Here is a 24,882-nt window from a genome sequence, read left to right as displayed (position 1 = left end):
AGCATGTCTTGTCTAGGGCACTTAGACAGGTTCCTTCAGTGAAGCCCTAAAGAAAACACAAAAACAAAAGGACAAGTCCAAATCAGATTCAGAATACAAATCAGAATGAAATATCCTGTGTAGGGCAGTAGCCGGATTGTGTGCAAACACATATTAAGAAACAGGAGGGGGCATTGATCTCAAGATGATTAAGCACTTAACCGTGATTGCTCCTGTAATTCGGTTTGGATAAGAGCGTCTACTAAACGTTGGCTAAATATTATTCTAAGTAGCCTACAGCAGTAACCCTCTTAACCTCAACCTGTTTTCTAATATCCAAACAAGCGAATGTTGCTATGTCGTGTGATGTGATGCCTGTCCATTCCAGATAAACCTTGTGTAATGCAATGTATAGCCACGGGGTGGGACCATAATACCAAAAACTCTCAAACTGGAAGGATTCGCATAATGAATGGGCCGCTTGCTGTCACTGTCCTTCCGGGAGAGATTTGGCAGGACTATATTCAGGTATTTGCCTGCTACGTTTCTTTTCAGAGTTTTCTCAATTGTATTTATGCACTCTTATGGTAAAAATATGTGATTTCAGCGTTTCAATTAGTTATCATTGTCTAATAGCGATGTAAAACGTAGTTAGCTAACATGCCTAGTTTACTAACGTTAGCTAGCTAGCTGGCTAACGCTAAATAACTAACGTTAGCCAGCTAGCCATCATCCACATTATTTTAAAAACGCTGACTGCAGTGAACGATGCACGACTTTGGCAAAGAGCTAGCTAGACCTCTCAGTCGGAGGCTGTAACCCAGGGTTCTTTAATGACTAGTCTGATATTCATTGTGTTTCTTCTCTATTGTCTCTGCTTGGGATTACCTTTATAGCTAGCCTACTACCAAAGATGTTTATAACCAACCCAAGATAGACCAGAGCCTGTCGTTTCCCATGGGAGCAGATGAATCATAGTAGTGGGCAGAACAAACAAGGTAGGCAGAGCCAAGCGTGAGCTAGTGAGATCCCGTTGGCGCATTCCATCATTGATTTGCATGTATCCGTTAGGGAACGCCTCACTTGTAAAATGCGATTTCACTTAATTCGACCTTGCACTCCTAAACAACGCAATTAAAAATGTAACTAAACTTTGGCAAAGTGCCAAGTCTATAAAACGTAGTGCACTGTTGGTAATATATTTGTAGTTTTGGGAACCGAATTTATTTTGAGAAGATGTTTAATCGATGAGAAAATTAGCAGTTCTATCCTCTCCCAATACCCTCGACTGGACTTCCTCCCACTACCACATTCGGTGGTTAGAAAACCTTCTGAACGATGCTTCATCTTTATAGCCCCATGTGACGTGCCCCCGCTACCCCCTCTGTGCTTGCACTCCTAAACAACGCCATTTTTTGAAACTTTGGAAAGGGGTAAAGTCTACAAATCGCAGTCCACCCTGCTTGTTACACATTCTAGTTTTGGTAATGTAAAACTGTGGCCACTGGGCTTCCTCTCGCCACCGTATTTGTTATTGAGTGGAAACGCCAACTGAATGCTTCACATTTAATTACAACCGGTGAAATCTGTCTATTTGTTCTATCAGTGTTACTACTGTTCTCCTGAGACAAACTCTACTCCGTTGATCTACGTGCGTGCGTACACGTGTGATTTTTGGAGTAGCAGCAGGGTTGCCAAGTCGAGCAATAATTTATGACGCACTGACAACTCAACCCGCCCACAAAGCTTGAAAACTGGCACCCATTTTTTACGCCGCATGTGGAGTTGACACATGTTTCCAATTGGTGTCTCTATAATGACAATCTATGTAAATACAACTGGTAAAATTGCTCTAACTTTAAATTGTTCTCTTCATATCTGCCTTTGTTATTGGTTTACACCAAATGATTTAATATGAACTATAGAAGTGAAAAACCGAAAAGCCCCAACATTTTGCTATTTGCCTTTTATTGAATAATTAAAAAAATAATAATGTGTGACTGCAGGCAACTTGACGTACCAGTTATACATCCCTCTGGAGCAAGATGGAAAGTAAAGAGCAAAAGGAGATCCATCACGAGTCCAGTTAAAAACAAATTCTTATTTTCAATGACGGCCTAGGAACGGGCAGAACAGATTTTTTTACCTTGTCAGCTCTGGGATTCGATCTTGCAACCTTGCGGTTATTAGTCCAACGCTCTAACCACTAAGCTACCTGTCACCCCTGACTACTTTGTCAGTAATTAAGTTAATTGGCTCCTCTCTGTCCTCACGGCCGCTGTGCTCCGCACTGCTGCACGCTGCTCTCTCTCTCCTCTGACTTCAACTTTCTAGCCAATGTTAGCTAGCTAGCTTTTTGCATCACTGTCCCAGAATTGTCCTGTAGTGCAATTTAAATTGTCCCAGACTGTACATGAACTTCCCAAATTCAAATACGTGTTGATGTTTTTTGATATGCCAACATGGGTCTACTCTAGAACATATAGGTCATTCATTCATAGGGATGTAAACTACTAATAAGAAGAGCCTACTACTAAAATAAATACATGGAACTGTCAACTGAGCCAGAAATTCACATAAAATTGCCTCTAAAATGGCCAACAATAATATTGACATATATTGTGCATAAATATACATAAAAAATTAGTCTACATGTAAAAGTGTAGCGTAGGTTATTTAAGAAATAAGGCCAGAGGGGGTGTGGTATATGGCCAATATACAATGGCTAAGGCTGTTCTTATGAACGGTGCAACACGGAGTGCCTGGACACAGCCCTTAGCCGCAGTATATTGGCCATATACAGTGCATTCGGAAAGTATTCAGACCCCTTGATTTTTTCCCACATTTTGTTATGTTACAGCCTTATTCTAAAATGGTTTTAATTAAATAAAATCCTCAGTAATCTACACACAATACCTACACACAATACCGAATACGGATCTGGGACACCTGCCAAATCTCCTGAGAGGGAAAAGGTTTTTGTCGTGCCCTCTTCACGACTATCTTGGTATGTTTGGACCAAGATAGTTTGTTGGTGATGTGGACACCAAGGAACTTGAAACTCTCGACCCGCTCCACTACAGCCCTATTGTTGTTAGTGGGGGCCTGTTCGGCCCTCCCTTTCCTGTAGACCACAATCAGCTTCTTTGTCTTGCTCACATTGGGGGAGAGGTTGTTGTCCTGGCACCACACTGCCAGATCTCTGAGCACCTCCCTATAGGCTGTCTCATCGTTTTCATTGATCAGGCCTACCACCGTTGTGTTGTCAGCAAACTTAATGATGGTATTTGAGTCATGCTTGGCCACACAGTTGTGGGTGAACAGGGAGTACAGGAGGGGACAAGCACGCACCCTTGAGGGGCCTCTGTGTTGAGGATCAGCGAGGCAGATGTGTTGTTGCTTACCCTTACCACTTGGGGCGGCCCATCAAGAAGTCCAGGATCCAGTTGTAGAGGCAGATATTTAGTGGTCCTTAGCTTAGTGATGAGCTTTGTGGGCACTATGGTGTTGAACGCTGAGCTGTAGTCAATGTACAGCATTCTCACATAGGTGTTCCTTTTGTCCAAGTGAGAAAGGGCAGTGTGGAGTGCAATTTGAGATTGCGTCATCTGTGGATCTATTGGGGCGCTATGCGAATTGGAGTGGGTCAAGGGTTTCTGGGATGATGGTGTTGATGTGAGCCATGACCAGCCTTTCAAAGCACTTCATGGCTATCGACGTGAGTGCTACAGGGCGGTAATCATTTAGGCAGGTTACCTTTGCTTTCTTTGGCACAGGGATTATAGTGGTCTGCTTGAAACATGTAGATATTACAGACTCGGTCAGGGAGAGGTTGAAAATGTCAGTGAAGACACTTGACAGTTGGTGCGCACATGCTTTGAGTACACATCCTGGTAGTCCGTCTGGCCCCGGGGCTTTGTAAATGTTGACCTCTTTAAAGGTCTTGCTCACATCGGCTACCCGAGACCGTGATCACACAGTCGACCGGAACAGCTGGTGTTTTCATGCTTGCTTCAGTGTTGCTTGCCTCGAAGCGAGCATAAAAGGCATTTAGCTCGACTGGTAGACTTGCATCACTGGGCAGCTCGCTGCTGGGTTTCCCTTTGTAGTCTGTTTTTCAAGCCCTGCAACATCCTACAATCATCAGAGCCTGTATAGTAAGATTCAATCTTAGTCCTGTATTGCCGCTTTGCCTGTTTGATGTTTCATCTGATGGCACAGCGGTATTTCTTATAAGCGTCCGGATTAGTGTCCCGCTCCTTGAAAGTGGCAGCTCTGGCCTTTATCTCAGTGAGGATGTTGCCCGTAATCCATGGCTTCTGGTTGGAATATGTATGTACTGTCGCTGTTGGGACAACATCGTAGATTCACTTATTGTTGAAGCCTGTGACTGAGGTGGTATACTCCTCAATGCCATTGGATGAATCCTGGAACATATTCCAGTCTGTGCTAGCAAAAGAGTCCGGTAGCATCCGCATCATCTGACCACTTAGGTATTAAACAAGTCACTGGTACTACCTGCTTTAGTTTCTGCTTGTAAGCCGGAATCAGGAGAATATAATTATGGTCAGATTAGCCAAATGGAGGGCAAAGGAGTGCTTTGTATGCGTCTCTGTGTGTGATTGTAATGGTGGTCTTCTCTTTTTTCTCTGGTTGCACATGGTTGCTGGTAGAAATGGTAGAAAAGTCTACAAAACTTAGTCCACTCTGTTCAGGAACAGTTCTAGTTTTGGAAACAGAAAACTGTATTGAGCTCAAATGTTTAATTGATGAGAAAAGTTGCCGAATGTCTCGCTCCATCTTCTCCCACTACCGGCCACTGGGCTTCCTCTGACCACCATATAAGGGTTACGTTAAATAAATAAAACGCTCCATCGGCTCCGTTTGCATATTCTCTGTAGACCCCTTTAGCTATGGCCATAACCAATGAAAAGGGGAATCACTATAGGATATGGTAATTCAAGAGTACAGGAGCAATGGTGAATCTCGCTAATACAATTGTGGCCAAAAGTTTTGAGAATGACACAAATATTACATTTCACAAAGTCTGCTGCCTCCATGTCTTTAGATATTTTTGTCAGATGTTACTATGGAATACTGAAGTATAATTACAAGCACTTCATAAGTGTCAAATGATTTTATTGACAATTACATGAAGTTGATGCAAAGAGTCCATATTTGCAGTGTTGACCCTTCTTTTTCAAGACCTCTGCAATCCGCCCTGGCATGCTTTCAATTAACTTTTGGGCCACATCCTGACTGATGGCAGCCGATTCTTGCATAATCAATGCTTGGAGTTTGTCAGAATTTGTGGGTTTTTGTTTGTCCACCCGGGCCTTGAGGATTGACCACAAATTCTCAATGGGATTAAGGTCTGGGGAGTTTCCTGGCCATGGACCCAAAATATTAATGTTTTGTTCCCCGGGCCACTTAGTTATCAATTTTGCCTTCTGGCAAGGTGCTCCATCATGCTGGAAAAGGCATTGTTCATCACTAAACTGTTCCTGGATGGTTGGGAGAAGTTTCTCTCTGAGGATGTGTTGGTACCATTCTTTATTCATGGCTGTGTTCTTAGGAAAAATTGTGAGTGAGCCCACTCCCTTGGCTGAGAAGCAACCCCACACAGGAATGGTCTCAGGATGCTTTACTGTTGGCATGACACAGGACTGATGGTAGCGTTCACCTTGTCTTCCCCGGTCAAGCTTTTTTCCAGATGTCCAAACAACCGGAAAGGGGATTAATCAGAGAAAATGACTTTACCCCAGTCCTCAACAGTCCAATCCATGTACCTTTTTGCAGAATATCAGTCTGTCCCTGATGTTTTTCCTGGAGAGAAGTGGATTCTTTGCTGCCCTTCTTGACACCAGGCCATCCTCCAAAAGTCTTCGCCTCATTGTGCGTGCAGATGCACTTACACCTGCCTGCTGCCATCCTGAGCAAGCTCTGTACTGGTGGTGCCCCGATCCCGCAGCTGAATCAGCTTTAGGAGACGGGCCTGGCGCTTGCTGGACTTTCTTGGGCGCCCTGAAGCCTTCTTCACAACAATTGAACCGCTCTCCTTGAAGATCAAATAAATGGTTGATTTAGGTGCAATCTTACTGGCAGCAATATCCTTGCCTGTGAAGCCCTTTTTGTGCAAGGCAATGATGACGGCGCATGTTTCCATGCAGGTAACCATGGTTGACAGAGGAAGAACAATGATTCCAAGCACCACCCTTCTTTTGAAGCTTCCAGTCTGTTATCTGAACTCAATCAGCATGACAGAGTGATCATGTTGCAGGGTAGCCTAGTGGTTAGAGTGTTGGACCAGTAACCGGAAGGTTGCAAGTTCAAACCCCCGAGCTGACAAGGTAAAAATATGTTGTTCTGCCCCTGAACAAGGCAGTTAACCCACTGTTCCTAGGCCGTCATTGAAAATATGATTTTTTTCTTAACTGACTTGCCTAGTTAAATAAAGATAAAAATAAAAATGTATTTATATAAAAAATGCCTTGTCCTTGTTAACACTCACACCTGTGTTAACGAGAGAATCACTGGCATGATGTTAGCTGGTCCTTTTGTGGCAGGGCTGAAATGCAATGGAAATGTGTTTTTTTTTAGGATTCAGTTCATTTGCATAGCAAAGAGGGACTTTGCAATTAATTGCAATTCATCTGATCACTCTTCATAACATTCTCGAGTATATGCAAATTGCCATCATACAAACTGAGGCAGCAGACTTTGTGAAAATTAATATTTGTCATTCTCAAAACTTTTTGTCACAACTGTAGTCTATATTTGCATCAAAGCTCATCTGTTCATCTGGCTGTTTGTTTTGATATGCAAATGCTGGCTACCAATTTATCTTGCCATTACAGTCTGTTCTGATTATTTTAAAGAAAACATAATGCTGTATCTTCAAGAATGGTGGGGTCATGAAAAACCCAGCTCCTTGGTTGTGGAGTAGAGGAGAAGTAGTGCATCGTGGGTGATTCACAGACAAGACAGGGAGGCGATGGAGGAAGATGAGAGGGGTAAGTTTGAGGGTGACAGTCTCTTTTTAGTAAACAACTGTTGGTAACTTGACATTACATTGCCCCTATACCTGTGTACTGCTGTTATTAGCCTATGAATTTATTTTGCTTTACTGTTATGTTGAAGGATCAATTACAGTTGAAGTCGGAAGTTTACATACACCTTAGCCAAATATGTTTAAACTCAGTTTTCACAATTCCTGACATTTAATCCTAGTAAGAAATTCCTGTTTTTAGGTCAGTTAAGATCACCACTTTATTTTAAGAATGTGAAATGTTAGAATAATAGTGGAGATAATTATTTATTTCAGCTTTTATTTCTTTCATCACATTCCCAGTGGGTCACTTACATACACTCAATTCGTATTTGGTAGCATAGCCTTCAAATGGTTTAACTTGGGTCAAATGTTTTGGGTAGCCTTCCACAAGCTTCCCACAATAAGTTGGGTGAATTTTGGACAATTCCTCCTGAAAGAGCTGGTGTAACTGAGTCAGGATTGTAGGCCTCCTTGCTCTCACACACTTTTTCAGTTCTGCCCACAAATGTTCTATAGGCTTGAGGTCAGGGATTTGTGATGGTCACTCCAATACCTTCACTTTGTTGTCCTTAAGCCATTTTGCCACAACTTTGGAAGTATGCTTGTGGTAATTGTCCATTTGAAAGACCCATTTGCGACCAAGCTTTAACTTCCTGACTGATGATGTCTTGATTAGAGGTCGACTGATTAATCGAAATGGCCGACTTCAAGTCTTCATAACGATCGGAAATCGTTAATTTTGGACGCCTATTTTTATTATTATTATTATTATTATTTTTTCTCTCTCTCTATTTTTTCCCACCTTTATTTATCCTTTATTTAACTAGGCAAGTACTTTAAGAACACATTCTTATTTTCAATGACGGCCTACGAACGGTGAGTTAACTGCCTTGTTCAGGGGCAGAACGACAGATTTTTACCTTGTCAGTTCCGGGATTCAATCTTGCAACCTTACGGTTAACTAGTCCAACGCTCTAACCACCTGCCTCACGAGGAGCCAGCTTGTTACGCGAATGCAGTAAGAAGCCAAGGTAAGTTGCTAGCTAGCATTAAACTTATTCAATCATAATCACTAGTTGTAACTATACATGGTTGATGATATTACTAGTTTATCTAGCGTGTCCTGCGTTGCATATAATCGATGCGGTGCGCATTTGCGAAAAAGGAATGTCGTTACTCCAACGTGTACCTAACCATAAACATCAATGCCTTTCTTAAAATCAATACACAGAAGTATATATTTTTAAACCTGCATATTTAGCTAAAAGAAATCCAGGTTAGCAGGCAATATTAACCAGGTGAAATTGTGTCACTTCTCTTGCATACATTGCACGCAGAGTCAGGGTATATGCAGCAGTTTGGGCCGCCTGGCTCATTGCAAATTAATTTGCCAGAAGTTTATGTAATTATGACATAACATTGAAGGTTGTGCAATGTAACCGCAATATTTAGACTGATAGATGCCACCCGTTAGATAAAATACGGAATGGTTCCGTATTTCACTGAAATAATAAATGTTTTGTTTTCGAGATGATAGTTTCCGGATTCGACCATATTAATGACCTAAGGCTCGTATTTCTCTGTGTTATCATGTTATAACTAAGTCTATGATTTGATCGAGCAGTCTGACTGAGCGATGATGGGCACCGGCAGGCTCATAAGCATTCATTCAAACAGCTCTTTCGTGCGTTTTGCTAGAAGCTCTGCTGTTTATGACTTCAAGCCTATCAACTCCCGAGATGAGGCTGGTATAACGATGTGATGTGAAATGGCTAGCTAGTTAGCGGGGTGCGCGCTAATAGCGTTTCAAACGTCACTCGCTCTGAGACTTGGAGTAGTTGTTCCCCTTGCTCTGCATGGGTAAAGCTGCTTCGAGGGTGGCTGTTGTCGATGTGTTCCTGGTTCGAGCCCAGGGAGGAGCGAGGAGAGGGATGGAAGCTATACAGTTACACTGGCAATACTAAAGTGCCTATAAGAACATCCAATAGTCAAAGGTATATGAAATACAAATGGTATAGAGAGAGAGCGAGAGAGTCCTATAATAACTACAACCTAATACTTCTTACCCTGGAATATTGAAGACTCATAATCGGTCGACCTCTAGTCTTGATGTTGCTTCAATATATCCACAGAATTTTCCAGCCTCATGATGCCATCTATTTTGTGAAGTGCACCAGTCCCTCCTGCTGCATAGCACCCCCACAACATGATGCTGCCACCCCCGTGCTTCACAGTTGGGTTGGGGTTCTTCGGGTTGCAAGCCTCACCCTTTTTCCTTCAAACATAACGATGGTCATTATGGCCAAACAGTTCTATTTTTGTTAAATTGGACCAGAGGACATTTCTCCAAAAAGTACAATCATTGTCCCCATGTGCAGTTGCAATCCATAGTCTGGCTTTTTTATGGCGGTTTTGGAGCAGTGACTTCTTCCTTGCTGAGCGGCCTTTCAGGTTATGTAGATATAGGACTCGTTTTACTGTGGATATAGATACTTTTGGACCTGTTTCCTCCAGCATCTTCACAAGGTCCTTGTGTTCTGGGATTGATTTGCAATTTTCGCACCAAAGTACGTTCATCTCTAGGAGACGGAATGCATCTCCTTCCTGAGCAGTATGACGGCTACATAGTCCCATAGTGTTTATATTTGCGTACTATTGTTTGTACAGATGAACACGGTACCTTCTGGCGTTTGGAAATTGCTCCCAAGGATGAACCAGACTTTTCTTCTGAGGTCTTGGCTGATTTCTGTTGATTTTCCCATGATGTCAAGCAAAGAGGCACTGAGTTTGATGGTAGGCCTTGAAATACATCCACAGGTACACTTCCAATTGACTCAGATGTCAGAAGCCATGACATAATGTTCTGGAATTTTCCATGCCGTTTAAAGACAGTCAATTTAGTGTTTGTAAACTTCTGACCCACTGGAATTGTGATACAGTGAAATAATCTGTCTGTAAACAATTGTTGTAAAATTACTTGTGTCATGCACGAAGTAGATGTCCTAGCCGACTTGCCAAAACTATAGTTTGTTAACAAGACATTTGTAGTGTGGTTGAAAAATGACTTTTAATGGCTCAAACCTAAGTGTATGTAAACTTCCGACTTCAACTGTATATGTTGCAGGAAATTACATTTTATAAAATTGAATTGAATATCCCTTCTAGTGTTGATAACATGCTCCTCCATCACTGTTTTAGCTGTAGAATTCAAGGGTCTGTTTGAGGACCCTGTCTTCATCTGTGAGGACTCCCTGTTCTCAGACTACTCCACCCCTATCGCCAGGTTCCAGGATGACATCACATGGCTCCGGCCACAGGTGAGACCCGGGCCTACAACTTATCCAATCAGAATTGGCCTTAGGTATGTCAAAATATACAGTGCCTTCTGAAAGTATTCAGACCCCTTGACTTTAACATTTATTTTGCTACTTTACAGCCTTATTCTGAAAATGATTAAATAGTCCCCCCCCTCATCAATATACACACAATACCCCATAATTTACTGATTTATAAAAAAATAAAAAATTGAATGACATTTACATAAGTATTCTGACACTTTACGCAGTTCTTTGTTGAAGCGCCTTTGGCAATGAATACAGCATCAACTCTTGGGTATGACACAACAAGCTTGGCACACCTGTATTTGGAGAGTTTCTCCCATTCTTCTCTGCAGATCCTCTCCTGCTCTGTCAGGTTGAATGGGGAGCATTGCTGCACAGCTATTTTCAGGTCTCTCCAGAGATGTTCGATCGGGTTCAAGTCCAGACTCTGGCTGTGCCACACAAGGACATTCAGAGACTTGTCCCGAAGCCATTCCTGTGTTGTCTTGGCTGTGTGCTTAGGGTCGTTGTCCTGTTCGAAGGCGAACCTTCGCCCCCAGTCTGAGGTCCTGAGTGCTCTGGAGCAAGGATTACATTTACATTTAAGTCATTTAGCAGACGCTCTTATCCAGAGCGACTTACAAATTGGTGCATTCACCTTATGACATCCAGTGGAACAACCACTTTACAATAGTGCATCTAAATATTTTAAGGGGGGTGAGAAGGATTACTTTATCCTATCCTAGGTATTCCTTAAAGAGGTGGGGTTTCAGGTGTCTCCGGAAGGTGGTGATTGACTCCGCTGTCCTGGCGTCGTGAGGGAGTTTGTTCCACCATTGGGGAGCCAGAGCAGCGAACAGTTTTGACTGAGCTGAGCGGGAACTGTACTTCCTCAGTGGTAGGGAGGCGAGCAGGCCAGAGGTGGATGAACGCAGTGCCCTTATTTGGGTGTAGGGCCTGATCAGAGCCTGGAGGTACTGAGGTGCCGTTCCCCTCACAGCTCCGTAGGCAAGCACCATGGTCTTGTAGCGGATGCGAGCTTCAACTGGAAGCCAGTGGAGAGAGCGGAGGAGCGGGGTGACGTGAGAGAACTTGGGAAGGTTGAACACTAGACGGGCTGCGGCGTTCTGGATGAGTTGTAGGGGTTTAATGGCACAGGCAGGGAGCCCAGCCAACAGCGAGTTGCAGTAATCCAGACGGGAGATGACAAGTGCCTGGATTAGGACCTGCGCCGCTTCCTGTGTGAGGCAGGGTCGTACTCTGCGGATGTTGTAGAGCATGAACCTACAGGAACGGGCCACCGCCTTGATATTAGTTGAGAACGACAGTTTGTTGTCCAGGATCACGCCAAGGTTCTTAGCGCTCTGGGAGGAGGACACAATGGAGTTGTCAACCGTGATGGCGAGATCATGGAACGGGCAGTCCTTCCCGGGAGGAAGAGCAGCTCCGTCTTGCCGAAGTTCAGCTTGAGGTGGTGATCCGTCATCCACACTGATATGTCTGCCAGACATGCAGAGATGCGATTCGCCACCTGGTCATCAGAAGGGGGAAAGGAGAAGATTAATTGTGTGTCGTCTGCATAGCAATGATAGGAGAGACCATGTGAGGTTATGACAGAGCCAAGTGACTTGGTGTATAGCGAGAATAGGAGAGGGCCTAGAACAGAGCCCTGGGGACACCAGTGGTGAGAGCGCGTGGTGAGGAGACAGATTCTCGCCACGCCACCTGGTAGGAGCGACCTGTCAGGTAGGACGCAATCCAAGCGTGGGCCGCGCCGGAGATGCCCAACTCGGAGAGGGTGGAGAGGAGGATCTGATGGTTCACAGTATCGAAGGCAGCCGATAGGTCTAGAAGGATGAGAGCAGAGGAGAGAGAGTTAGCTTTAGCGGTGCGGAGCGCCTCCGTGATACAGAGAAGAGCAGTCTCAGTTGAATGACTAGTCTTGAAACCTGACTGATTTGGATCAAGAAGGTCATTCTGAGAGAGATAGCGGGAGAGCTGACCAAGGACGGCACGTTCAAGAGTTTTGGAGAGAAAAGAAAGAAGGGATACTGGTCTGTAGTTGTTGACATCGGAGGGATCGAGTGTAGGTTTTTTCAGAAGGGGTGCAACTCTCGCTCTCTTGAAGACGGAAGGGACGTAGCCAGCGGTCAGGGATAAGTTGATGAGCGAGGTGAGGTAAGGGAGAAGGTCTCCGGAAATGGTCTGGAGAAGAGAGGAGGGGATAGGGTCGAGCGGGCAGGTTGTTGGGCGGCCGGCCGTCACAAGACGCGAGATTTCATCTGGAGAGAGAGGGGAGAAAGAGGTCAGAGCACAGGGTAGGGCAGTGTGAGCAGAACCAGCGGTGTTGTTTGACTTAGCAAACGAGGATCGGATGTCGTCGATCTTCTTTTCAAAATGGTTGACGAAGTCATCTGCAGAGAGGGAGGAGGGGGGAGGGGAGGAGGATTCAGGAGGGAGGAGAATGTGGCAAAGAGCTTCCTAGGGTTAGAGGCAGATGCTTGGAATTTAGAGTGGTAGAAAGTGGCTTTAGCAGCAGAGACAGAGGAGGAAAATGTAGAGAGGAGGGAGTGAAAGGATGCCAGGTCCGCAGGGAGGCGAGTTTTCCTCCATTTCCGCTCGGCCTTCCGGAGCCCTGTTCTGTGAGCTCGCATTGAGTCGTCAAGCCACGGAGCGGGAGGGGAGGACCGAGCCGGCCTGGAAGATAGGGGACATAGAGAGTCAAAGGATGCAGAAAGGGAGGAGAGGAGGGTTGAGGAGGCAGAATCAGGAGATAGGTTGGAGAAGGTTTGAGCAGAGGGAAGAGATGATAGGATGGAAGAGGAGAGAGTAGCGGGGGAGAGAGAGCGAAGGTTGGGACGGCGCGATACCATCCGAGTAGGGGCAGTGTGGGAAGTGTTGGATGAGAGCGAGAGGGAAAAGGATACAAGGTAGTGGTCGGAGACTTGGAGGGGAGTTGCAATGAGGTTAGTGGAAGAACAGCATCTAGTAAAGATGAGGTCGAGCGTATTGCCTGCCTTGTGAGTAGGGGGGAAGGTGAGAGGGTGAGGTCAAAAGAGGAGAGGAGTGGAAAGAAGGAGGCAGAGAGGAATGAGTCAAAGGTAGACGTGGGGAGGTTAAAGTCGCCCAGAACTGTGAGAGGTGAGCCGTCCTCAGGAAAGGAGCTTATCAAGGCATCAAGCTCATTGATGAACTCTCCGAGGGGACCTGGAGGGCGATAAATGATAAGGATGTTAAGCTTGAAAGGGCTGGTAACTGTGACAGCATGAAATTCAAAGGAGGCGATAGACAGATGGGTAAGGGGAGAAAGAGAGAATGACCACATGGGAGAGATAAGGATCCCTATGCCACCACCCCGCTGACCAGAAGCTCTCGGGGTGTGCGAGAACACGTGGGCGGACGAAGAGAGAGCAGTAGGAGTAGCAGTGTTATCTGTGGTGATCCATGTTTCTGTCAGTGCCAAGAAGTCGAGGGACTGGAGGGAGGCATAGGCTGAGATGAACTCTGCCTTGTTGGCTGCAGATCGGCAGTTCCAGAGGCTACCGGAGACCTGGAACTCCACGTGGGTCGTGCGCGCTGGGACCACCAGATTAGGGTGGCAGCGGCCACGCGGTGTGGAGCGTTTGTATGGTCTGTGCAGAGAGGAGAGAACAGGGATAGACAGACACATAGTTGACAGGCTACAGAAGAGGCTACGCTAATGCAAGGAGATTGGAATGACAAGTGGACTACACGTCTCGAATGTTCAGAAAGTTAAGCTTACGTAGCAAGAATCTTATTGACTAAAATTATTAAAAATGATACAGTACTGCTGAAGTAGGCTAGCTGGCAGTGGCTGCGTTGTTGACTTTGTAGGCTAGCTGACAGTGGCTGCGTTGTTGACACTACACTAATCAAGTCGTTCCGTTGAGTGTAGTAGTTTCTACAGTGCTGCTATTCGGGGCTAGCTGGCTAGCTAGCAGTGTTGATTACGTTACGTTGCGTTAAAAGAACGACAATAGCTGGCTAGCTAACCTAGAAAATCGCTCTAGACTACACAATTATCTTTGATACACAGACGGCTATGTAGCTAGCTATGTAGCTAGCTACGATCAAACAAATCAAACCGTTGTGCTGTAATGAAATGAAATGAAAAATGTGATACTACCTGTGGAGCGAAGCGGAATGCGACCGGGTTGTTGAGTGCGGAAGTTCTATTCAGTAGACGTTGGCTAGCTGTTGGCTAGCTAGCAGTGTCTCCTATGTTAAGGACGACAAATAGCTGGCTAGCTAACCTCGGTAAATTAAGATAATCACTCTAAGACTACACGCTCTAAACTACACAATTATCTTGGATACGAAGACAGCAAAGACAACTATGTCGCTAGCTAACACTACACTAATCAAGTCGTTCAGTTGAGTGTAATAGTTTCTACAGTGCTGCTATTCGGTAGACGGTGGACGTTTGCTAGCTGGCTAGCTGCTGGGCAGATAGCAGTGTAGACTACGTTAGGACGACGAAATACGAAGTTGCAATAGAAGTGCTGACTGTTTCACTTTGTTGTCCTCTTTCTTTTCCTTTTTCTTCTGTCCTTCTTTTGTCCTTATTTTGTCTTCCTTTCTTCTGTTAACTAGATATTTTTTGTTGTTATTCTTTGTAAGCTAGCTAGCTTCTTCCAGGAGAGTCCCTAGCAACTGCTTAGCAACAAGTAAACAATTCTGCTAGCAATTCACCTAGCTAAGATAACTGTACAATTTTATGAAAAAAAATAGTTAATTTTTCAAAAGCCTGTCTTGTTTAGTTTGTTCCTTGTTTTGTCTTCTATTGAATCTTGCAGTTTTCTCTTGATTTTTTCGATGTACTTCACTCTCAAATCACACGTGTCAAACCTCAGTTTTAGTGTGGAACCGAAAGGATCTCTCTGTACTTTGCTCATTCATCTTTGCCTCCATCCTGACTAGTCTCCCAGTCCCTGCCGCTGAAAAACATCCCCACAGCATGGTGCTGCCACCACCATGCCTCACCGTAGGGATGGTGCCAGGTTTCCTCCAGACCTGACGCTTGGCATTCATGCCAAAGAGTTCAATCTTGGTTTCATCAGACCAGAGAATCTTGTTTCTCATGGTCTTGAGAGTCTTTAGGTGCCTTTTGGCAAACTCCAAGCATACGGTCATGTGCCTTTTACTGAGGAGGGGCTTCCGTCTGGCCACTGTAACATAAAGGCCAGATTGATGAAGTGCTGCAGAGATCGTTGTCCTTCTGGAAGTTTCTCCCATCTCCACAGAGGACGAGAGCTCTCTAGAGCTCTGTCAGAGTGACCATCGGGTTCTTGGTCACCTCCCTGACCAAGGCCCTTCTCCCCTGATTGCTCAGTTTGGCTGGGTGGCCAGCTCTAGGAAGAGTCTTGGTGGTTCCAAACTTCTTCCATTTAAGAATGATGGAGGCCACTGTGTTCTTTGGGACATTCAATGCTGCAGACATTTTTTAGTACACTTCCCCAGATCTTTTTCTCAACACAATCCTGTCTCAGCTCTACGGACAATTATTTCGACCTCATGGCTTGATTGGACATGCACTGTCAACTGTGGGACCTTTATATAGACAGGTGTGTGCCTTTCCAAAACATGTCCAATCAATTGAATTTACCGCAGGTGGACTCCAATCAAGTTGTAGAAACATCTCAAGGATGGTCAATGGAAGCAGGATGCACCTGAGCTCAATTTCGAGTCTCATAGCATAGGGGCAGAATACTTATGTAAATAAGGTATTTCTGTTTTTTATTTGTAATAAATTTGCTAAAAAAAATTTTTTTGTTTTGTTTTCGTCGTCGTTAGTGAAGAGGGTTCTGAATACTTTCCCGAATGCACTGTATATGCGATTTATAGTCTGTGTTCCTTCCATTCATGTTCTTTTTTCCTCAACACCGTGTGAACACTTGATCACATAACGGAAACAAGCATGTCCAATCTGCTCACAATGATTCTGTGTGTCTGTTAATGGTGACATATTTCTCTCTTTGTCCTTACAGGAGATCTGCCCGTCTCCTACACTCTTCCCTGACAACACCAATGACGGCCATGCAAAGCAAGGCCTCCTGGGAGACTGCTGGTTCCTCTGTGCCTGCACAATCTTACTGAAGTACCAGCATTTGATGAACAAGGTAAAGCTGCACAAATTTGTAAAGTATATGTGACCGACCGGCTCGTTTCCGTCTTATGTAGCAAAATTTGAAATGGTTTTTAACAAACACTTTTGAGAAAATGGCCCTTGAATCTTTTGGTACCTACTGGACAGCATGGTTCACACCCTTTTTAAGCTTTAGCCCCACATGTGAGGCTATGTACTAAACAACCAAAGATGTCAATACTAAAGGCTGGTTTATACTACGGATGTGTTCGTACATTTTATTTGGAGTGGTGCCAGAGTGTGCTCTGACATTCGTAATCTCAGAGCGTTGTAAGATTCGCTCGTAAATTCAGAGCGTTTCGCTCTCGAAGTGTACGCTCGACGTTCTGGACGAAAAGTAGGGTTGATCCGAACGTTCTGTCCTAACAACAGCAGTCAAGCACCCAAGCTAACTGGCTAACATTGGCTAGCTTGCTAGCTACTTCCAGACACAAATGAGAGAACAGCTCACTCTGACCATTTTACTCGCCCTAGCAGAGCTAGTTAGGCTGTTTTTATGTTATCCCGAGCGTTGATGAATGCAACTGTGCTGCTGGCAACAATTTAATTACGTTTTTTTTTGCCAACGTTTACTGACACCGGCTATATTCAACGGGTGTTGAGCGTTTGTAAATTCGTCAGTTATTCTGCGCTCTGGCACACTCAGACGAGGGTGCTCTGATATCGGACTAGATAGCCAGAGCAAATTTCCCAGCTACGTCTATCGACGGTTGTTGCAGTGACGTCATACAAATTCTATTGGAATAGTTACTTGCATAGCGGAGTCTTTTGTTTAGACATGTAGCTAGCTAGCTAGCTAGCTAGCTAAACAATTAAACAAAATCCCAAGTCATAAGGTTACTTCTCTGCATGATTCTGCAGGTAGCTAACCAGGTTCAATGTTAGCTAGCTAACATTAGGCTATATCTAGCAAATGGCTCTGAGATACAAATAACATTACTACACAGATCATACACGTAATGTTAGCTAACTAGCTAGCCAGCTAACGTTAGCTAGCTAGCTAACTGTACACTTTAACTTGAAATGAAAACAACTTTCTGACAAAATTTGAAACGTGTAATATCTGAAAATGTAGCTAGCTAGACTCTCATACCGTATACATGGATGGACATTTCTCCCTATCTGTCACGGATGACATGATTGCCCTTAGCTTGAAGATGTAATCCGGAGCCTTCTGTGTTCTCTTTTTGACGCCGTCTGCTTATTTGCAATCCAAACTCTGTCCCCCAGAAAGTGGAGAGCAACACTTATGCAGTTCTACTACGTGATATCTTTATAAATAAGCTGTATTAGAAAGGATTACCTACACATACTGTTATAGACAGAAGCATGCTACATGGCAGACCAAATCCAACGCATCTCTTGGCATGTCTAGCCCACTCATTATCTCAGTCAATCATGGCTAGCGGGAAGGTTCCTGTCTCTTTCCATGGCTAAACCAACTAGGCTTGTAACATAATTTTTTTTGTATTTACAGATTGCATACAAGTTTGTTATTAAGACCCATGAAATCAAATGGTACTCCTGTGAAGTAGCGACATACGTTTAGTTTCCTGAAACTGAAATTGCATTGAAGTATTTTGTTGCTTTTTGGTTTTGCTGTGAACAGTAAAACTACAACTGTAGGTTACTACCACATATTCAAGTCTTACAGCAAATACACTATGCTTCTGCCACTGACCTAGTCCATGAAGTACTTGGTGACTTTTATCAATACCACCAAAACACTGTGATAAACCCAGTGCCCTGTACCCTTTCTGTCCCCCAGGTGGTGCCCCCTGCCCAGCCCCAGTGGGGGGAGAGGGGGTACCGGGGCTCCTTCCTCTTCCGTCTCTGGCAGCATGGCTGCTGGACAGAGGTAACCGTTGACGACCGGCTGCCCTGCCTCAGCGGCAAGCTCTGCTTCTCGCGCTGCCAATCCCCCACTGCTTTTTGGGTTGCTCTGCTGGAGAAGGCCTACGCCAAGTGAGTGACAGGTGGAAAGTTGAAATTGACTAACAGTGTTTCTGCATCTAGTCATTAATATTAGGTCTCCAAATATTCTATACTGTTCCAATCACATACCATTCCATACCATACAATACTCTAGTTAGGTTTTGTGACATTCTCTGATACACCCATGTTGACTCCTGTCCCTACTCCTCCCCCAGGCTGCAGGGGTCATATGAGCGCCTATGGGCGGGGCAGGTCTCTGAGGCCCTGGTAGACCTGACAGGGGGGCTGGCGGAGCGCTGGAGCCTGGGGGATTGTGGGACAGAGGAGGACCAGGGTCGGGGGTCATCTGACAGTGACTGGGTCAGGAAGAGGAGGCTGGATCTGGACCTGCTGCATGCGGTCAGAGAGGGCTGTTCAGTCAGCTGCTCTGTACACAGCGCCCCCGGAGGTAAGGAGGAAAAATGACTGGTCTGGGAATATTCTGCTGTTTTCACATTTTAAACACAAAAATAGCTCTGGGCTGTGCAGACCATTGTTCTCCAATGGAGAAGGAATGCAGTTTTCTAAGAATCTTACTGAAAGCCTTCTATTGAAATCTTGTGACTGACCTTTCAAAGTAAGGTACTGGCACACCCCAAGTCTGCTAATAGGCAAGTAGCTAAAATATTGTTTAGGGCTATATTTACCCCAAGGGACTGCGGTTGAAAATTAGCCGGCTGGCTAAAACCGGCACTTTTACTGAAACGTAGATTAATGTGCACTGTCCCTGTAAAAATAAAATAAACTAAACTAAAAAACTGCCCCCTTATACCCTAGGTGCCAGTGAGTTGGGGCAGTTCCATGCCCTGAGTGTGATGGAGTGGGTGGACGTGAGGACGGTGGAACGGGGAGGAGTACGTCTAATCAGGATCAGAAACCCCTGGGGCAGACGCTGCTGGGAGGGAGCATGGAGAGAGAGGTAGGGTGTTTGTGTTAGAGCTGTACTACCCGAGCCCGCACAGCTGCGGTCCCAGGGGTAGTGTTCCCCCCCTCTCCCACCAGACACCCCCCCCCCCCCCCTTCTGCTTTTCTGCCCGTGTGTGCGCCATTGCTGTGACTTCTGTTGCACAGACTGCTTCTCGTTTGCAGCAGAATGTAGTGGGAAATGTGTAGCTAGAATCCTTTAATGATTTAATGTAGCAGAATGTAGTGGGAAATGTGTAGCTAGAATCCTGTAATGATTTACTGTCGCTGGAAGGGTCTGAAAACTCACTAGATATTATTACATTTGGGCAGGGATGAATTTAAGGCCCAGGGCCTGAACACCACGGACATGGGTAGGGCTTAAAATTCATGCCCGTGCAAGGCTCGCTCGTGTGTGTGTTCTTTTGTGTCATTTTGAGCCTGAATCCATCTATAATTATTTTCTTAAGAACCTCTGTCTCAGTAATAAACTGGCCACTCTCACCTGGCAGTGGAGAAGGCTGGAACTCTCTGGACCCGGCCTGTACTCTGAACCTGCTGGGCCGGGCCCAGGAGGCAGAGTTCTGGGTGGACGAGACTGAATTCCTGTTGCAGTTTGATGATGTCACAGTGGGGTATCCTATCAATGAGGAGGGACACCTGCAGAGCATCTATTCTGGTATACTCACTCAATACTTCCTCATTATATAAGCATTAGACAAAGTTGAATAGTTTTGAATGTATGAGAACGTCTGACGATCTTTGGTTTGGGGGTGAACTATCCCTTCATAAAAGCAAAGCCAGTGTTGTTGTGATTGTGTGATTCACAGCCCCTGTCTGTCCAATAGGCAAGCTGCTGACTCATAGCCACCAGACCAGCGATCGCTGGGTCAAAGGTCACTCAGCAGGTGGTTGCCGTAACAACAGTAGCTTTGGCAGCAACCCTCAGTTCTGGCTGCGGGTGTTTGAGAGGGGAGAGGTGCTGGTGTCTCTGCTACAGCACAGAAGGTATAGCAGGAACACAGGACACCACTACACACAGTCACCAGAAGAGGGCAGCAGCACCACACAACACCAACACTACCAGGCCATCGCTTTGCACATGTGGAAGGTTGGTACTGCACTGTAACCTTGTAGCTGATAGATGTTAAAATAAGAATGTGTATGTGTGTGTGGCTTTTAATGATTTCATCTTTATCTCTGTGTGTGTGTGTGTGTGTGTGTGTGTGTGTGTGTGTGTGTGTGTGTGTGTGTGTGTGTGTGTGTGTGTGTGTGTGTGTGTGTGTGTGTGTGTGTGTGTGTGTGTGTGTGTGTGTGTGTGTGTGTGTGTGTGTGTGTGTAATACGTACATCTGTCTGTCTGTCAATCACCAGGTAGAGAAGAAGTGTTTGAACCTGTCTAGGACTCTGAACAGCCCTCCCTGTGCCTCCACACACTGCCACGCCTACGAGCGTGAGGTGGTACTACACACACACCTGGACCCTGGCTGCCACCTGCTCATCCCCAGTACCTTCCTCCAGGGGGGTGAGGGGAGCTTCCTGCTCAGGGTCTTCTCCTCTTCCCCCACCTCACTCAGGTCAGTAGGAAGACTGTGACCATAAAGAGATGGGTCAAATAGGGAGCCAGGACCAAATACTGAATCAAAATGTATCAGAAGTTTTGCTTTTCATACATCAAAAGTGGTTTATATATCATTCCATTTGTTTTGTAGATCATGTTGTCTTACAAGTCTAGGAAACTGGATCTATATGTTCCCCCATCCTCCTGCAGTGCTGTGAAGACCCCGGGGCCCTCTTTGCCATTGGTAACAGAGGGGGGGGAGTGGGAGACAAACTACTTACAGGGCGCATGGGTCACAGGGTCATCGGCCGGGGGGAGCAGGAACTTCCTGTCTCACTGGCAGAATCCAAGGTTCCCGGTCACCATGGGTGACAACATAGCGGGGTCAACAGGGGTCAATGTTAGGGTCACCCTCCACCAGAACTGCCCTGACACTGACCTCCAGGCCATCGGCTTTCACCTGTACAAGGTGAGCTGAGTTGTATTCATTAGGGAATACTCTAGCAAAACGTTTTGCAATGAAAAACACTAAATTAGTTTATTATTGAAGTCCAAGTAGTCCCTCCTTGTTTTAGTCCATTTTCTTCTGCTTGGTGCCTAATAAAATATGACCCTAGTTTATTAACAGTATGTGGTTAGCCTATCTAAAATATGTCCTTAATGTAGAGTCTATGGTTTATCCTGTTGATATGTTGTTTTAATCCTCCTTTAAAATCTGTCTATATGAAGATGATTCTGTTGTGACAAGTTACATGTGAATCTCTCTGTGTATCCAGACTCCAGAGGGACAGGAGCAGGCCGAGTCGACAGTACCCAGGGAGGAGGAACCGGTGGCCAGCTGCATTCCTCACTGCTACACCCAGGCTGTCAGTCTGGCCTGCTGCCTTCCTCCAGGGGCCTATGTCATAGTGCCCTCCACCTACCAGCCTGACTCCCCAGGCCAGTTCACCCTCACTGTGGCTCGCAAAATACACAGGTAGACCTGGTTCTAATTCCACTCCCTACCCCCTTAATACCTTCTCCTAGCCCCTATGCCCTTGTGATTGTGTTCATTTTTAATTTTATTTTGGGGAATAATATGATGGTGTGTTGTACTTGTGTTTCAGGAGAGTGGTGAAGAGTCAGGAAAGACTGGGGAGAGCCATTCAAGAGGTGAGTGAGTGTTGGGCTATGTGTACAAGACCTATACTTTGCAACAAACACACTTCCTAAACCAATTTGGTGTACCATAGTGCACAAACACTTTTCAACTGTGTTGAATGGCAGTATTGTGTTTGGGTCAGTTATATGTTCCCTGCACCTGTCCGCAATTGCTAATAACCCATCCGCAACCGCCCGACTATATGATAAGATGAACATCTGAGGCCCTCAACCGCCCGACTATATGATAAGGTGAACATCTGAGGCCCTCAACCGGCCGACAATATGATAAGGTGAACATATGAGGCCCTCAACCGGCCGACAATATGATAAGGTGAACATCTGAGGCCCTCACCCGACCGACAATATGATAAGGTGAACATCTGAGGCCCTCACCCGACCGACAATATGATAAGGTGAACATCTGAGGCCCTCAACCGGCCGACAATATGATAAGGTGAACATCTGAGGCCCTCAACCGCCCGACTATATGATAAGGTGAACATCTGAGGCCCTCAACCGGCCGACTATATGATAAGGTGAACATCTGAGGCCCTCAACCGCCCGACTATATGATAAGGTGAACATCTGAGGCCCTCACCCGACCGACAATATGATAAGGTGAACATCTGAGGCCCTCACCCGACCGACAATATGATAAGGTGAACATCTGAGGCCCTCAACCGGCCGACAATATGATAAGGTGAATATCTGAGGCCCTCAACCGGCCGACAATATGATAAGGTGAACATCTGAGGCCCTCAACCGCCCGACTATATGATAAGGTGAACATCTGAGGCCCTCACCTGCACCTAATCCGCTAATATAGAAAATTCGCTGTAGGCTACATTCAGAGACAGCGGAACAATGTTTTGACAGGGGGTGCAGGATTTATTTAGCCTGATTTGAAATGTTTGTGTTTTTAATTTACTACATTTTGGTAGGCTAGTTGTTATTCAACTATAATTAGATACATGTAGCTTCTCTTCTGTCATTATATGCTGCCCTAGAAGACAAAATAAACCCTTGGTCACCAGAATAATTTATAGAATCTAAAGTCTCTGCTTCTTTCGCAGAGCAAAATGTCCAGGAGTGTGCAGGAGTTTAAGGCTATGTGAGAGGTTACAGGCCTACAGTCAGTGTCCAGTCAGTTTCCATTTAACCCATCTGAACAGTAGACTCTAGTTCCCCTGACGTTCCGTAGGCCTATATGAAGTCCCCATCTTGTGACTGCACTTCACAATCATCACACATAACACTGCTATCATCCTCTTTTACCACATCACCAAGACTTTCCCAAACATACCCTTCTCTTTATTTTCAACTCTCCATTTAGCAGATTTTGTCTTATTGAATTAAACTCAGACGTTTAATTTTGCTCGTCCCCAAAGGCATTTGGCGATTGGCGTGGAGGTTATTTTGCGGATGTGCAGTTCGGCTCTAAAGCTTATTATAACATACTAATACCAGATGACCTCAAATAATTAAAGAAAAACCTCAATGTAGCCTGTAGATATATATTGCACAAGATTGATACATTTATGGATTTTATAAGGTGTGTCTCTCTCTCTCTCTCTGGCGACAGGTCTCTCACATATCTGTGATGCGTAGTTAGCTCTGGGAGCTGTGCTGCCGCTCTGCTGACGTGGGCTCACATCACTTCGGCCCTTGGCCACACATGAAAGGAGCGGGTCTCCCCCCCTCCTCCCCATGCCGAACACTGTGTGTGTTTGTGTGCGCACGCACGGCCTGGGCTCAGGGCCTTTATCCCCAGCCTGGCGAAGGCTCAGGGAGCCGATCGGCATCTCTTCTTTCTGTCTCTCTCTCTCTCCCTTTCTCTCTCTCTCCCGGCTGCGATTAGCACATCACAGGTTGTCGTTGGGCCAGGCGCTAATGGGAGCTGACGGGGCTGGCCGGTGTAAACAAACAGCCGCCATTGAAGAGGCCCGCTCACTATGCTCACTCGCTGGCCCGTCGGCCTGGGACAAAGGGCCCACTCATGGAGCTCCTTGCTGGGGCAGAGAGGGCAGAAGCAAGGGGTCGGACCTCACCACACTGCAGTGCACCCACCCAGCCTCCGACCCAAACCCCAGGGCTGCCTGTGACTGAACTTTGCCTTCATCCATGCCCCCAGAGTAGATAGAAGTTTCCCCTAACCAGTGATATTTTGTCATCCCCTTAATGTTTGAGTTTAGGATTAAGGGTGTGGTGAATGTGATTATAAATATGTGGTTAAGGACAGCTTTAACATCAAGCCCTTGTCCTCCGACCACAAACAGAGTAGTCCCCTCACCCCACAACCCCCACACCTGAGACTCTGCTGCAGCCCCCCCCTCCCCCCGTCCCTATCACCCTCACACCCTTAGAACTGGACCCGGACTGCTGTTTGAAGTGGCTGCATGATGAACAGTACAGGGGACGATATGGGGCGAAGCGGCACTACTTAGGCAACAGATTCTTTGGAAGAAGCCGCCAGTGTTTTGGCTCTGCACGCAGTGGCTGAAAAGGCAGGGTGTGTGTGTGTGTTTGTGTGTTGCTGGTGTGGTAACTAACTTGGGGACCACTGCCACTCCAACTGTTGACTGATTACAATGGTTGTATTATCTGAGAGTATTACTGTGTTATTGTACTTTTGTTGTCAGTGTGTTTGTGTGTTTAAATATACAGAAGATGCAGTTGCTGATGGAACTATAATAAAGTTGTATCCTGCACACCACACTTCAGCTGTGACCATCATGATTGAAATATTTGTGTTATCTAATGATGATTTTTGGACCATATCAAAATGC

The 24,882-nt window shown here is 45.5% G+C and overlaps 1 protein-coding gene across 5 annotated transcripts; it reads left to right on the top strand.

Annotated features, from left to right (window-relative positions):
- The first annotated feature begins 369 nt into the window (after positions 1-369).
- capn10 (calpain 10) lies at positions 370-24,809 on the top strand. 5 transcript variants are annotated; one of them, XM_046332623.1, is made up of 15 exons: positions 373-507; positions 876-977; positions 6,882-6,992; positions 10,229-10,347; positions 16,359-16,490; positions 18,285-18,481; positions 18,667-18,899; positions 19,268-19,409; positions 19,906-20,072; positions 20,224-20,504; positions 20,767-20,969; positions 21,164-21,422; positions 21,730-21,929; positions 22,060-22,105; positions 23,679-24,809. In XM_046332623.1, the coding sequence occupies exons 3-15, from the start codon at positions 6,974-6,976 to the stop codon at positions 23,706-23,708; spliced, it is 2,028 nt and encodes a 675-aa protein (XP_046188579.1). In that variant the 5' UTR covers positions 373-507; positions 876-977; positions 6,882-6,973; the 3' UTR covers positions 23,709-24,809. The 5 variants fall into 5 exon arrangements, with proteins under 5 accessions (XP_046188580.1, XP_046188579.1, XP_046188578.1 ...); XM_046332622.1 differs by having other exon boundaries at positions 6,858-6,992; XM_046332624.1 differs by lacking the exon at positions 876-977 and having other exon boundaries at positions 370-507.
- Positions 24,810-24,882: the final 73 nt, after the last annotated feature.

The sequence above is a fragment of the Oncorhynchus gorbuscha genome, unplaced genomic scaffold, assembly GCF_021184085.1.
Source record: "Oncorhynchus gorbuscha isolate QuinsamMale2020 ecotype Even-year unplaced genomic scaffold, OgorEven_v1.0 Un_scaffold_20:::fragment_2:::debris, whole genome shotgun sequence".
NCBI classification, from domain to species: domain Eukaryota; kingdom Metazoa; phylum Chordata; class Actinopteri; order Salmoniformes; family Salmonidae; genus Oncorhynchus; species Oncorhynchus gorbuscha.
Note: the sequence above shows the minus strand (reverse complement) of the source record. Positions and strands in the feature narration are given on the sequence as shown.